The 13,978-nt window shown below is 40.7% G+C and overlaps 1 protein-coding gene across 1 annotated transcript in view; it reads right to left on the bottom strand.

Annotated features, from left to right (window-relative positions):
* The window catches only part of snd1 (staphylococcal nuclease and tudor domain containing 1), an 845,795-nt gene that overhangs the window by 98,545 nt on the left and 733,272 nt on the right, over positions 1 to 13,978 (bottom strand). Inside the window, exon 19 of the mRNA XM_060842752.1 lies at positions 4,657 to 4,780. Within this exon, the coding sequence (XP_060698735.1) occupies positions 4,657 to 4,780 (124 nt within the window). The remainder of the gene's footprint in view (positions 1 to 4,656; positions 4,781 to 13,978) is intronic.

The following is a 13,978-nucleotide window of genomic DNA, read 5'->3' as shown; positions in this document are numbered from 1 at the left end:
CCAAGCAATTTAAAGTACATGCGCATTACCTGACAACGTAGAAAATTTCACACATTTGCCCCGTTCAAAAAACAAACATAACCTAGCCATTTACCTCCCCATTAATGTATCTTGATCATCAGCAAAATGATAGAAGGGATTGTCGATAGTGCAATGATGTGGCACTTAGTCAGCAATTACCTGCTCACTGTGGCTCAGTTCCTGAATTATTTACTATACAGCCTTCGTCCAAACATGGATATAATAACTGAATTCCAGAGATGAGGTGACACTGTTTTTGATATCAAGACAATTGCACATCAAGAAACCCTGGTAAAACAGATGGTAACTTTGTTTCAGCACACCACTGTAGATGTTATTCAGGCTAGTTACTGGCTGCTGCTATCTTCAGCTGCTTCATCAATGACCTTCCTTCCAACGTAAGATCAGAAGTGAGAATGTTTTTAATGACTGCAAAAATATTTATCACCATTTGTGACTCCTCATATACCAAACTGGACAATGTTCATGCACAGCAAAACCTGGCTTGGGATGACAAGTATCATTCACGCCACACAAATGCCAGGCAATGACCATCTCCTGAATGAGAGAATGCAACCATCTCCCCATGATATTCAATGGCACTACCATCATTGAATGGCCAGTCAGCAATATCCTGGAATTCGCATTGACCAGAAACTGAACTGGACCAGCAATATAAATACTGTCAATATATGATATGTTCAAGGCAGAGAATTCAGTGTACACTTAACTCCCGTCTCCTCCATGCCTGTCTGCAAGGTATAAGCCAAGAGTGTGATGGAGTACTCTTCATTTGCCTGGATGGGTGCAGCTCCAACAAAATTCCAGCAGCGTGATGCCATCTAGAATAAAACAGCCCACTATCTAGCATACCATTTCCCATTTAAACATTTACTTCCCCTACTGCTGGTGTACAGTAGCAGGCAGTGACATGATACACTGCAGCAACTCACCATTGCTCCTTTGAAGCACCTTTTAATTCTGCAATTTCAACCACTAAGTGTGGAGTTTGCATGTACCCCCATTGTCTGTGTAGATTTCCTCTGGATGCTCTGGTTGTCTCCCACAGTCCAAAGATGTGCAGCTCAGGTGAACTGACCATACTACATTGCCTAGAGTGTCGAGGGATGTGCATGGAAATGCCATATGAAATGCAAGGTCAGAAGGATGGGGGGAGGGGTCTGGATGGGCTGGTTGGACTCGATGGGCTGAATGGCCCACTTCCACCTTGTAGGGATTCTATGACCTGGAAGGACTATAGAGCAGATGTTGGGAACATCACTCCTGTAAGTTCACTTCAAAGAATCGTATTGCTGTCCCTCCAGTGTTGCTGGATCAAAATCCTGGCATTCCCTTTATAACAGCATTTTGGTGTACCTACACTACATGAATTGCAGTGGTTCAAGATAATTATTCTCTACCACGTTCTCAAGGGTAATTTGTGATGGGTAATATATTCAGCAATTTCCACATTTCATGAATGAATATAAAAAAAAGAAATATGGGGGAATTATCCACGATGTAAATGCTACAGTGCATGTTTAGACATGGACATTGATGTCAGCAGGCTGCGACAGAGCAGGCCTCACTAATCAACTGCAAATGCTTGATTACATTATTGTATTGTACCTGCACTGTTGTTAGCATCATTGCCTGTGCTATTGACGAGGGTGCTGGGGAGGCAAGGAGACAGGCACAGTCTGAGTGGGAGTACAGTCAAAATTTAAGAGCACAGAGGGGAATGGCAGCACCAGGATCAGGGGAGCCAGCCTGTTTCTCCATTTTGTGCCTTTGTATTTTATAAGAACAGACTAGCTGATGATTTCTGCGACGTATTAATGATCATGGCATTCTTTGTTCACATTTGCAGTCTTTGTACCATCTATCTATAGGCGGTGTTTATACAGGTCACATGTTGGACACGGGTTGCTGACTCCTGTGACTCGTTACATGCAGCTAAGGGAATAAAACTACAATTTTACTATAAAAAGACAGATGCAAAAAAAATTATAATTTGGCTTTCTTGGAGTGAGTAAACATATGTTATGCAAGCTTTGTATTTTAGGTGGCAACAGCCCAATACGGACAAATTCTCTTATCATTGACAGCCATGTCTTTGGCTGCCTATGTAATTAGCTGTGTTGGCCTGGTCTAAAATTTTTCTCTCAATTAATATCATTGAAAAAATTAAATAGTCATTACATTGCTGTTGACGGAACCTTACTGGACACCAACTGGCTGCTGTTCTTCCTAGTCATTTACCTCTTTGCCTTTAACTTCTCTTCAAAACCTACGTAACTGATCCTTCGATATTTAGATTTAGATTAGACTTACAGTGTGGAAACAGGCCCTTCGGCCCAACAAGTCCACACCGACCCGCCGAAGCGAAACCCACCCATACCCCTACATTACCCCTTACCTAACACTACGGGCAATTTAGCATGGCCAATTCACCTGACCCGCACATCTTTGGACTGTGGGAGGAAACCGGAGCACCCGGAGGAAACCCACGCAGACACGGGGAGAACGTGCAAACTCCACACAGTCAGTCGCCTGAGTCGGGAATTGAACCCGGGTCTTCAGGCGCTGTGAGGCAGCAGTGCTAACCACTGTGCCACCGTGCCGCCCACTAATTCTGACATAGATTGGTGCCAAATTTTATCTGAAAACACGCTGGTGATATGCCTTGGGGCATATTACAATGTTAAAGGGGCGGTATTAAATGTGTCATAATTATCCCGTTTGTATTGGGGTCATTTCACCATCACACTGGGCACAAATGGTGGTTAAAGTGTCACAGTAAGTCTGTATACATGCAGGTTTTGACAAAGCCTCTGGGATTAAGGTCAAACTTGAATGCAGATCATAGGGTTAAAGGCAGGATTCCTGGCAGTGTGGAAGAATAGAGAATCTTGGGTTCCACATTAATAGATCCCTCAAATTTGCCACCTAAGTTGAGAGGATTGTTAAGGCGGTTTATGGTGTGTTGGCTTTTGTTAGCAGGGGGTTTGAGTTTAAGACATGCGAGGTAATGTTGCAGCTCTATAAAACAACAATGGAATATGGTGTTATAGGAAGGACGTGGAAGTTTTCGAGAGGGTGCAGATGAGATTTACCAAGATGCTGCCTGGACTGGAAGACATGTCTTATAAAGAAAGGTTGAGAGAGCTCGGGCTTTTCTCCTTGGAGTGAAGGGGATGAGCAGTAACTTGATAGAGGTGTACAAGATGATGAGAGGCATAGATAGAATGGATAGCCAGAGACTTTTCTCAGGGTGGAAAGGGCTATCATTGGGTGGGGGGGGGCGCCATCATTTTAAGGTGATTGTAGGAAGATTTAGGAGAGATCTCAGAGGTAGGCTCTTTACACAGAGTAAAAAATGAGGTCTGCAGATGCTGGAGATCACAGCTGCAAATGTGTTGCTGGTCAAAGCACAGCAGGCCAGGCAGCATCTCAGGAATAGAGAATTCGACGTTTCGAGCATAAGCCCTTCATCAGGAATAAGAGAGAGAGAGCCAAGCAGGCTAAGATAAAAGGTAGGGAGGAGGGACTAGGGGGAGGGGCGATGGAGGTGGGATAGGTGGAAGGAGGTCAAGGTGAGGGTGATAGGCCGGAGTGGGGTGGGGGCGGAGAGGTCAGGAAGAGGATTGCAGGTTAGGAGGGCGGTGCTGAGTTGAGGGAACCGACTGAGACAAGGTGGGGGGAGGGGAAATGAGGAAACTGGAGAAATCTGAATTCATCCCTTGTGGTTGGAGGGTTCCCAGGCGGAAGATGAGGCGCTCCTCCTCCAGCCGTCGTGTAGTTGTGTTCTGCCGGTGGAGGAGTCCAAGGACCTGCATGTCCTCGGTGGAGTGGGAGGGAGAGTTAAAGTGTTGAGCCACGGGGTGATTGGGTTGGTTGGTTCGGGCGGCCTGGAGGTGTTCTCTGAAGCGTTCCGCAAGTAAGCGGCCTGTCTCACCAATATAGAGGAGGCCACATCGGGTGCAGCGGATGCAATAGATGATGTGCGTGGAGGTACAGGTGAACTTGTGGCGGATATGGAAGGATCCCTTGGGGCCTTGGAGGGAAGTGAGTGTGGAGGTGTGGGCGCAAGTTTTACATTTCCTGCGGTTGCAGGGGAAGGTGCCGGGGGTGGAGGTTGGGTTGGTGGGGGGTGTGGTGGGTGCATGGAATGCACTGCTAGCAGTGGTAGTAGAATCAGATATGTTAGGCACATTTAAGCGACTCTTGGATAGGCAATTGGATGGTAGTAAAATGTACGGTATGTAGGTTAGTTTGATCTTAGAGTAGGATAAAAGATTATCACAACACCGAGGGCCAAAGGGCCTGTACTGTGCTGTATTGTTCAATGTTAAGGAAGTCTTGTAGCAGATTGAAAAGGCAATTGCAGCAAACGTGCAATTAGTTCACATGTCTTAGATTGATAGGTTACAGTTGTCCTTATACTGCAACCTACCAGACAGGGCACAAGAGACTTCAATTAAATAACATTCCTATAACTATTGTTAAAGGGATTGATGATAAATCTATTCTATCTTGCTTTCAGGAAATTACATCCTGGCAGAAGAAATTATCTGCTTTGCTCTTTTTACTCAAGAACAAAGAAGTGACCTTGATGCAATGTGTTTTTTTTACCATTCTCCGTCGATGAACTTTGCGATACAGTAGTCTCCACGGCGGGGTGTGTAGGAGCCTTCCATAGGTGGATGAGCCGCTATCTCACTCCTCATACTCTCCATTAATTTTTCCAGTTGAGTGCCTGCAAGCAAGAACAGGACAAAGGATAATTAGGTTTAGATTTTCACACTGGCACCTTAATTAACACCTCACCACAGTTGTACAGCATTCCAACAAGAGTTGCACAGAAAAATGAAGTAACAGAGAGGAATACTCAATGAGTAACATATGAATCACCTTGAGAAAGTTTGAAGGAACAACCCTGTTTCTAACATGCGAATAAAATTCAAACTAACAACATTTATCTTGGAAAATTGCATTTCCTTTTCTTTGAAAGAGAAAAACTGTCATTTTTCAACATTATTTATGTGGAAATCAAAATCAGCAAGAGGGAAAATGCAACCACAATGCCTTCAGTCAAAATCATGCAAAATTATCTGCATTCTCAGTTTAATTTCAAAATAAGTGCATACAACTGCAAAGCAGCTGAAATCATAATTAGTTGAAGAACAGAAGAAATAATCTATTTGAAATCTATGGTCTCAAAAAGGGTAAAAATTGTTGATATGTGTAATTTCTATGCAGGAAAATATTGGAATAAGCTTGATTGACAAAATAGACTCTGTCAATTCTAATGGCTCAGGTCAGTAAAACCACTGAGCACTATTGAATGGAGACATATTGGTGTTCCACATACTTCAAATCAGCTCAAGTATCTTGAAAGTCCCATTCCAAAAATCAAAGAATGATACAATACAGGTCCTGAGCCAGATTTTGAAGAAATAGTCAATTAGTTCCTCTGTTCTTTTCCAATAAGCCTGCATACATTAAATCCTTCAAATAATTATCCCTTTCCTTTTTGAAAGATAGCAATTCAGATTATAATAGCTCATGGTAAACACTTTGTTCTTTATGTCCCCTCTAGTTCTTTTGCTAATGACTTTCAGACATTAATGACCACTGATTGTCAATGCAACTCCAAGTGAAAATAGCTTCTCTATATTTACTCAACAAAACCTTTCATGGTTTTGAACACCTCTCATTCAGTCACCATTAAAATTTATTTACTGTAAAAAACACTATCCTTTCTAACCTATCCATGCAAGTCCTTCATGCCCGTAGCGCACTCGTACTAAATTTCCTCTGCATCCTCTTCCAGGTCTTGACATCATCCCAAAAATTCTGATCATGTTTATTATTAATTTTGTCCTCCTTTACAGGGTCGGGCTGGGCTTTGATTACTCTTTGCTACCAGATACCTAGTTTTTCTTGTTTTGTGTAGGTGCACTGCAGCTAACAGAGAGGTGCTAATTGCTGCCGCAATTCACATTAGCTAACTCAAAATATATCAGTCATTGAACATGGGATGATTTGCATAGATTAGCAGCACACAAAACCCTATTCAACAAGTCATCTGGAGCTTGTGATCTATGGATTAATTTAAATTGTTCTGATCTTAGAGCTTCTTTTTAATTGCAAAGAAAATTTTATTAAGCCAAATTGGAGTCAAGAATACAAACGTGGCAGAGCATTTCATGTTAATCAGGGATAGTTTCCTCTGCATCAAAAGCTCCAACTCATTTGCATTACCTCAAAAGTGAAGAACATATCCAATACCAGCAAAAAAATGTAACTACCCTCAAGATAAACTGAGCCACTATTCTTCAATAACTAGAGCACAAATTTAAAACTCAGACTGTGCCAGAGAATCCTTAATTCTTGCTCAATGGAATCGCCAACTTGTACAGCAATCTAGAACGTTAACAAGATAACAGCAATTCCCTCCTGTTGTGATAAAAATTTAAGATAGATACCCTAATTAGCAAATAACTAAGATATTGAATATATGAGCATTTCACGGTCTAGTGTTCAGCGATGAGAGAGAATTTTAGCTTTGTATGCCTGAAAAAAACAATTGCTAAATCTTTCAGATTTGTTTATGTGAATGCAACCACCAAGTGGATCAATGCATCCACATGGCAGGCAGTGTGTATTGTGGCCAATTGACATCACTGGTTCTGTTTGTGCATACAATGACAGACATTTTATTGTTGGTCTTTAGCATATGGTCAAGGGCGAGTGGAGAAGTGGATAGGACAAGACGTAACAGGCACACCCGTGATCCCTTCAGCTGCAGAAAGCACCCATCCTACTTGCTCCAACACTTTTGAGGGCCCTCATCCCAGCCTGGTAAGGTCAATGGCATATGTGCATGTAGACGCTTTCTATGGCCTGTTTCAGCCAACAGACATTCATGATCTATGTCTGTTGGTGCCTGAGGTTGTTTTAATATTGCAGGTAATTAGTCCTCATCTTTATCTGGTGAATAATCCGTGAACATATCTACAAACAAATTGAACAAAAGTTTGGTTTATCAGTCCTAGTTTGGGACTGGTAAATTTATATTAAGCTAGCTGTTCCCAATTTTTTCCAATGAGACTCCATTTCGAGACGTGAAAATCGTTGCAACCCTTCTAGTGAGATCTTAGAACACAAAATGGGTTGGGAGGGGACATCTGGGAGAGTGGAGGTTAGTGGAGTCAAAGTGGAGACGTCAGCTGAAAATGTGTTGCTGGTCAAAGCACAGCAGGCCAGGCAGCATCTCAGGAATAGGGAATTCGACGTTTCGAGCATAAGCCCTTCATCAGCTTATGCTCGAAACGTCGAATTCCCTATTCCTGAGATGCTGCCTGGCCTGCTGTGCTTTGACCAGCAACACATTTTCAGCTGTGATCTCCAGCATCTGCAGACCTCATTTTTTACTCAAAGTGGAGACGTGTTTATTATAACTCAGTAAGAGCTCTACAGTGGCCATTGATCCCTTGGCACTTGTGGTCTCAAAATATCTGCTCACGATCTCAGTTGCGGTCTTGACCTCAACTTTGATGTTAAGCAAACATAGAGCCACAATTTCAAAACAAAACAAAATAAAATCCTCGAAGGCTTGCAATAAAGGCAAATTCCTCTCATCTGAAATAGTCTTTTGGTTGAAGTATTCTGGGAACCTAATAAGGTTTTCATACCTCAGTATCTTGAGGACTATGTGAAACCTGAAAAGCTCAATGATGCTTATTTTCCAAGGACATGGAACCAGCTTAATTTCCAACCAAATCAAAACCTTATTTTGATGACTTACCATCAGTCAATGGCTGTTAGTCAATTTGATTTAGTTGAGAGAAAACCCAGTGATCTGTGAGAAATAATCACATTGTATGCTTTGTTTTCAGACTCTGGCAAATAAGAGTTTCTTTACATCCATTTAAAAACTGTCGTATTGTGTTTGGGATTAAGAGGATGTGGTTTCAATTCAGATTATAGTTCAGATGTTAATCTGTGTTTGCCATTTGTTTTAAGAATAAGGTTGTTATAATAATGGATTAGTTTGAATTCATTTTAAAATCTAATGAAAGCCTAGTTATTCTGGATAGTGATACAATAGAGAAGCAACTTGCTGTTGTGATGATTAAATCAATACATAAATGGAATGATTGGTGGAGTAGTGGGGCTGGACACATTCATAACAGATTCACAGAACCAACTGTTTGCTGAGTCACTTGTGCCATTGAAGGTAGACATCAACCTTTGCTTGGACAAAAGACAAGATAGAGAGTTGCAAATTGGCAACTCAGAGTGAGAAATAAAAGATAATGAAGATCAGCAAAAAAAATGCAAGAGAAACTTAAGGGGTGGTTCAATAGCAGACTTTGATCTTGTAAGACAAAGCTTTACACTCTGGTTTGTTTAGTGTGACTCAGGAGCACTTAAAAACCAAAAGCCAACAAATCCCAAGAAGCTAACAGTCTACAGTTCTAAAAGAACTGATTGGAAAAATAGCAGATGAACGAAGCATGATTTTCTAAGAATTCTAAATCTTTCTTAGTAGGTCGGCTACAGCTCTATGGGGGACAATTACATTTAACCTTTTCTGCTCAATTCAATTCTTTGTAAGAGGCCTTTAATTGGGCTCTGGCAAACTCATATGTATTTACTCATTTCCCTTCAGACTACAGGTTTTATTCAGCTTCTTGTATTAGGACATAAATAAAAACTTTGAAATGACTTTGGGACAGCGTAGGGGGATGAGCTGAGAATAGTTCACAGGTCAGCACAACATCGAGGGCCAAAGGGTCTATTCTGCGCTGTATTGTTCTATGTTCTAACTCCACCAAGGCCAGTATCCTGTAAAAGTGACCCTTTATTTACATATGCATAAAAACTTGACATTGATCCAGCTAGAGCAGAACCGTCTCCTCTTTGTATGTGTCAGCCAGGTCTCCCTGATTGGACCACCTTAACAGCCCTAATCAGGGAAATCACATTGTACAAGATGCACTTGGCTGACGTCATTACAGACTTCATTGCTTATATACATTTTCAACAGGATGACAACTCCTCCAAAGTTAGCACTGAATGCTAGAGGTGTCTCCATATTTGCTCGGAACATCCCAAAATAATGACTTAAGTGTCATCTCTCCTACAAGAAATACAGCAGCTAATTTGCACATAGCAAGATGCACCCACCACTAAACTTAAATAAAGAACTGAGGATGCTGGAGATATGAAACAAAACCCGACAAATTTCAGCTGCTCTGATAGTATCTGTAAGAGGAAAACAGGATTAATGTTTTTTAAGCCTAGTGACTCTTCATCAGAACTGCTAGCAGCTGGGGAAAACTGCTGAATGTGCTTACGTATAAAATGAAGACAGGCTGTACTGAAAATAACCCATATAATCTGATCTTACACCTTAGGAGTAGGTGAGAATAGGTGACTGCATTAAAAGCAACCTATGACATTACAGGACCTGGTGTGGGGTGGGTAAAGAAAAATATGGAATAATAAAATCGGGCTCTAAAATTGTTGAGCCCGATGTTGAGTTCAGAGGCTGCAGGGTCCCCAAGTGGAAAATAAGATGTTGTTCTTTAAGCTAATACAGAGGCTAACTGGAACACAGCAGCAGGCATGTGACAGGAACGTTGCCAGTGCGGTGTGTTGAAGTGGCAGGCAACTGGCACTCACTGCTCGTTTGAGCAGTGTCAGGGCGTCTTTTATAATCAATGAGGAAGCATGCAAGTACTGTGGTTAATGTCTCACCTGAAAAACAGCAATTCAGACGGTGTGCAGCACTGGGAATATCAGTCCAGTTTAGGTGTTCATGTTGCTGAAGTGGTAATTGAATCCATAACCCATCTAACTCAGAGGCAAGAGAGCTACCCGCAAAGTCATGGCCGATAAATAATTTTAGGTTTTGCATATTCAAACTGTCAATGCAGTATGATGATATTGTTACAGATCTTGTTTGCCCCTAAAGTGGGGGTGGCCCAATTACCAAACGACCCATTAAACTTTAGAATTGCAGCCCATGAAATTCAAGTAACTTGACCTATTTGCATTTTTAAATTCATTCATGGGATGAGGGTGTTGCTGGCTAGACTTTATTGACTATCCTGAGGTCAGATAAAGTGAGCCACGTTGCTGGGGGTCTGGAGTTACATGTCAGCCAGACCAGGTAAGGATGGCATGTTTCTTTCCCTAAAGGGCATCAGTGAACCAAATGAGTTTTTCCTGATAATCGGCAATGATCATTAGACTCTTAATTCCAGATTTTCAATTATTCAAATGCCACCATCTACTGTGTTGTGATTTGAATCCAGGTCCTCAGAATATTACCTGGATCTCTGGATTAACAGTCCAGCGATATCACTAGTAGGCTGTCACTATCCTGTGAAATCCATATTCTTTGGTTTGTGCTGTTTGAACATTGTGGGGCTGGACCTGAACTTATCTGCACCTGAAGCACTGTAAGGCAACAACCAGGTTCTGATAAGTGGGGTTAGAATGGGTGGCAAATTTATTTAGAAGACACAGATATAATGGGTTGTATGTCCTGTTTCTATGCTGTAACTTTTTAAAAAATGTTTTATACTTCTAGAAGTGAACTGAGAATGACTGCTCTTGATATCAAAGCAGCAGTTGACTGAGTGTAGAATCGAGGAACCCTATTAAAACTGAGGTCAATGGGAATCAGAGAAAAAAAACTCTCCATCGAGTCACACCTAGCAGAAAGGATGATGATTGTGGTTGCCAGAGATCAATCATCTCAGCCCCAGGATATCACTACAGGAGCCTCTCAGGACAGTGTCAACACATCTGCTGCTTCATCAGTGACCTTCCCTCCATCGTAAGGTCAGAAGTGGGAATGCTCACCGATGACTGCTCTATGTTTGATGCCATTCATGACTCCTCAGATACTTAAGCAGTTTATACTCTCAGGAGAAAAACTGGATTAGTAATATAAATACAATGGCTACAAGGACAAGTCAGAGGCTTCAAATTCTGCAGTGAGTAATCACCTCCTACCTCCCAAAAGGCATAATTCAAGAATGTGATTAAATAATTTTCATTCAGGGATGAACTGCTCCAATATCCTTAGAAAAACTTGACAACATCAAGGCCAAAATAGCCTGCTTGATGAGCACTATTTATCACCCCAATATTCATTCACTTCACCACCAATGTACAGTGATAGCTGTGTATATGTTATCAACATGATGCATTGCAGAAATTCACCAAAGGTCTTTAGACAGTACCTTCCAAATTTGTAATCTCCACCATCTGGAGGGACAAGGAGGTTTATGAAATCACGAGGGGCATGGATAGGGTAAATAGACACTCTCTTTTCCCTGGGTGAGTCCAGAAATAGACAGCAAAGGTTTAGGTTGAGAGGGGAATAATTTAAAAGGGACCAACGAAGCAACTTTTTCATGCAGAGGGTGGTGTGTGTATGTAATGAGCTGCCAGAGGAAGTGGAGGAGGCTGGTACAAATTTCAACATTTAAAAAGCATCTGGATGGATATATGAAGAGGAAGGGTTTAGAGGGAAATGGGGTTAAGTGCTGGGAAATGGGACTAGATTAGTTTAGGATATCTGGTCCGCATGGACAAGTCGGACTGAAGTTTCCGTGCTGTACATCTCTATGACAGTAAAGCATGGAAACACTAGAACTTCCAAGGTTCCCTCCAAGTCACACACCATACTGGCTTGAAACTATATTGCTGTTCCTTCAATATCAGTGGGTCGAAGTCTTGGAATTCCCTTTATAACAGCACTGAGTATGTCCCAATAAAGTTGCAGTGATTCAAGGAGGCAGCATACCAAGGCAATTAAGGATTAATAAATAAATGCTGAATAAACAAACATTAAATAAAAGCAATAAATGCTGGGAAGAGCTAGTGATAGAGATAATGAACAAATAAAAAAAATTGAAAACTGCTGGAAAGGGTTTTTCTGAAAGTCATTACTTCTAGATAAATCTGAAATCAAAACCTCAAAATTTGTTAGCATCAGCAATGGAGATATACAAAAAAAAACTGAAACAGTGATTTGCACTTTTCTATGGCCTCAGAGGCAACAGGGAAAACAAAATAAACTCAGACACTTCTGCTACAAAATAATTGAGATTCACAGCTGCAATACACAGACTGACAATCTTTGATAATTACAGGTACTACAGGGAGGAAATTCCGTTACTGATCTTGCAGAATAAAAAATCCTTTAAAGCAAGCTTTACTGTAAGAAACATCTTTTGAAGTTGCAATCAATTCTTTCTCTCCTAGTTTTTAAACTACTGTAGCACAACTGTTATGTGCCATCAAGCCTAACATTCTGTACTAGAACATTGACCTGCCTACTTTTACAAGAAAATTTCTCGAGTATTACAATTAAGGATAGAAAAGCTGATTAGAGTGAACCAGTGATGACTGAGAGAGATTAGGTCATACATGACAATCTAATCGTATTTGTTTGAAGAATTGTGGACAGAGGAATTTCAATGACTGTTATTTACATCCATTTCAAAAGAGCATTCGAAGTCTCTTAAAGAGGCCATTAGCTACAGTTGATTGAAGCTCATGGAACTGAAGACAATTTATTGAGCTGGTTAAAAAGCTGACTGTAAGTAACAGAGCACAGGTGATGATCAGTGTTGTACTTGGAAGCATTTGACGAATGATATCCTACTGGTACCTGTATTGGGCCTCAGCTATTCACCATATTTATTAATGACTTAAAATGTAGAAATAGAGACACCCATTACCAAAAGGGCTTAAGAAACAAAGATAACAGGCATTAAAATCAGTGAAATATTAATAGATCAAATGAACTGACAAAATGGTTGCATATGGACATGTACACAATTGTGCAGTCATTCACCTTTCACCCAAAAAGGGGAGATCAGGGTACGTTTTAAACACTGACGAACTACAATCAATGGAGATCCAAAAAAAACTTAGGGGTCCATATCCAAAGAGGAATAAAATATTATGGACAAGTACAAAATATTTTAAAGCAAGTTAACAGAATTCAGGGCTAGAATCCAGTGGACTAGAGTACAAGGTGATGGGAGATATGCCAAGACCATTAAAAGTGCTGGTCAGATCACATTTGGGAGTACTATCAGCAGTTCTGGATTTCATATTTACTGGAGGGAGTGCAACCAGACTACGGAGGAATCTTGATTATCCGAAAGACACTGGCAGGGAGTGTTTCATTTGGTTAATCAAATTCCGGATAACAGTTTAGCCAAGCATCGAGACCTTGCGATCTTGACGGATAATTCAATATTCGGATTGTATACCTGGTCTAAGGTCTTTCAGGAGTGAATCTAGTAATGACTTTTCCATGTTAAGATTTATGAAGGCTGCTAGGATTCTCCTCTGCAACTGAAGAAAATTCCGTATTGAGTGTTAATTAAAAAAAAATCAAAACACTTTAAGATATGCCAAATATGGAACTACATGACATATCAATCATGATCTTACTGAATGGTAAAATGAGCTCATGGACTAAATGGACTATTCCTTGTCCTTTATTTCTATAACCCTGTATAACCTATTGCTTATCACCTGTGTTTGATTTTTACATATTTTCTAATCAACCTGTACAGAAATGTTATGATACACTTCTGGAACAGGGAGGACTTGAACTTGGTCCTCCTGCCTCAGAAGTAGGGATACTACTACTTCATCACAATAGCCCTAAGCTCTCAATTTCTATTAAAAACTTGCTTTCTGCTTCTCAGGTTCTGGTCATTACTATACACCACTTCCCAATTGACTGAACAATGTTGAAATAATGACAAATTATATTTTGAGATCCTTCAAAAATGAGAGAAAAGAATTATATCTTAGGTTGCTATTTATTCTGGATTTGTTAATCTGCCACTCTGTGTGCTTGTGTTTAATGCAGCTGTTCTATTGAGTTAAGTTAAACTATTTGCTT

This window comes from Hemiscyllium ocellatum, chromosome 23, assembly GCF_020745735.1.
Source record: "Hemiscyllium ocellatum isolate sHemOce1 chromosome 23, sHemOce1.pat.X.cur, whole genome shotgun sequence".
Classification (NCBI taxonomy): domain Eukaryota; kingdom Metazoa; phylum Chordata; class Chondrichthyes; order Orectolobiformes; family Hemiscylliidae; genus Hemiscyllium; species Hemiscyllium ocellatum.
The sequence above is the reverse complement of the archived record's forward strand: the minus strand, read 5'-3'. Positions and strand labels throughout refer to the sequence as shown.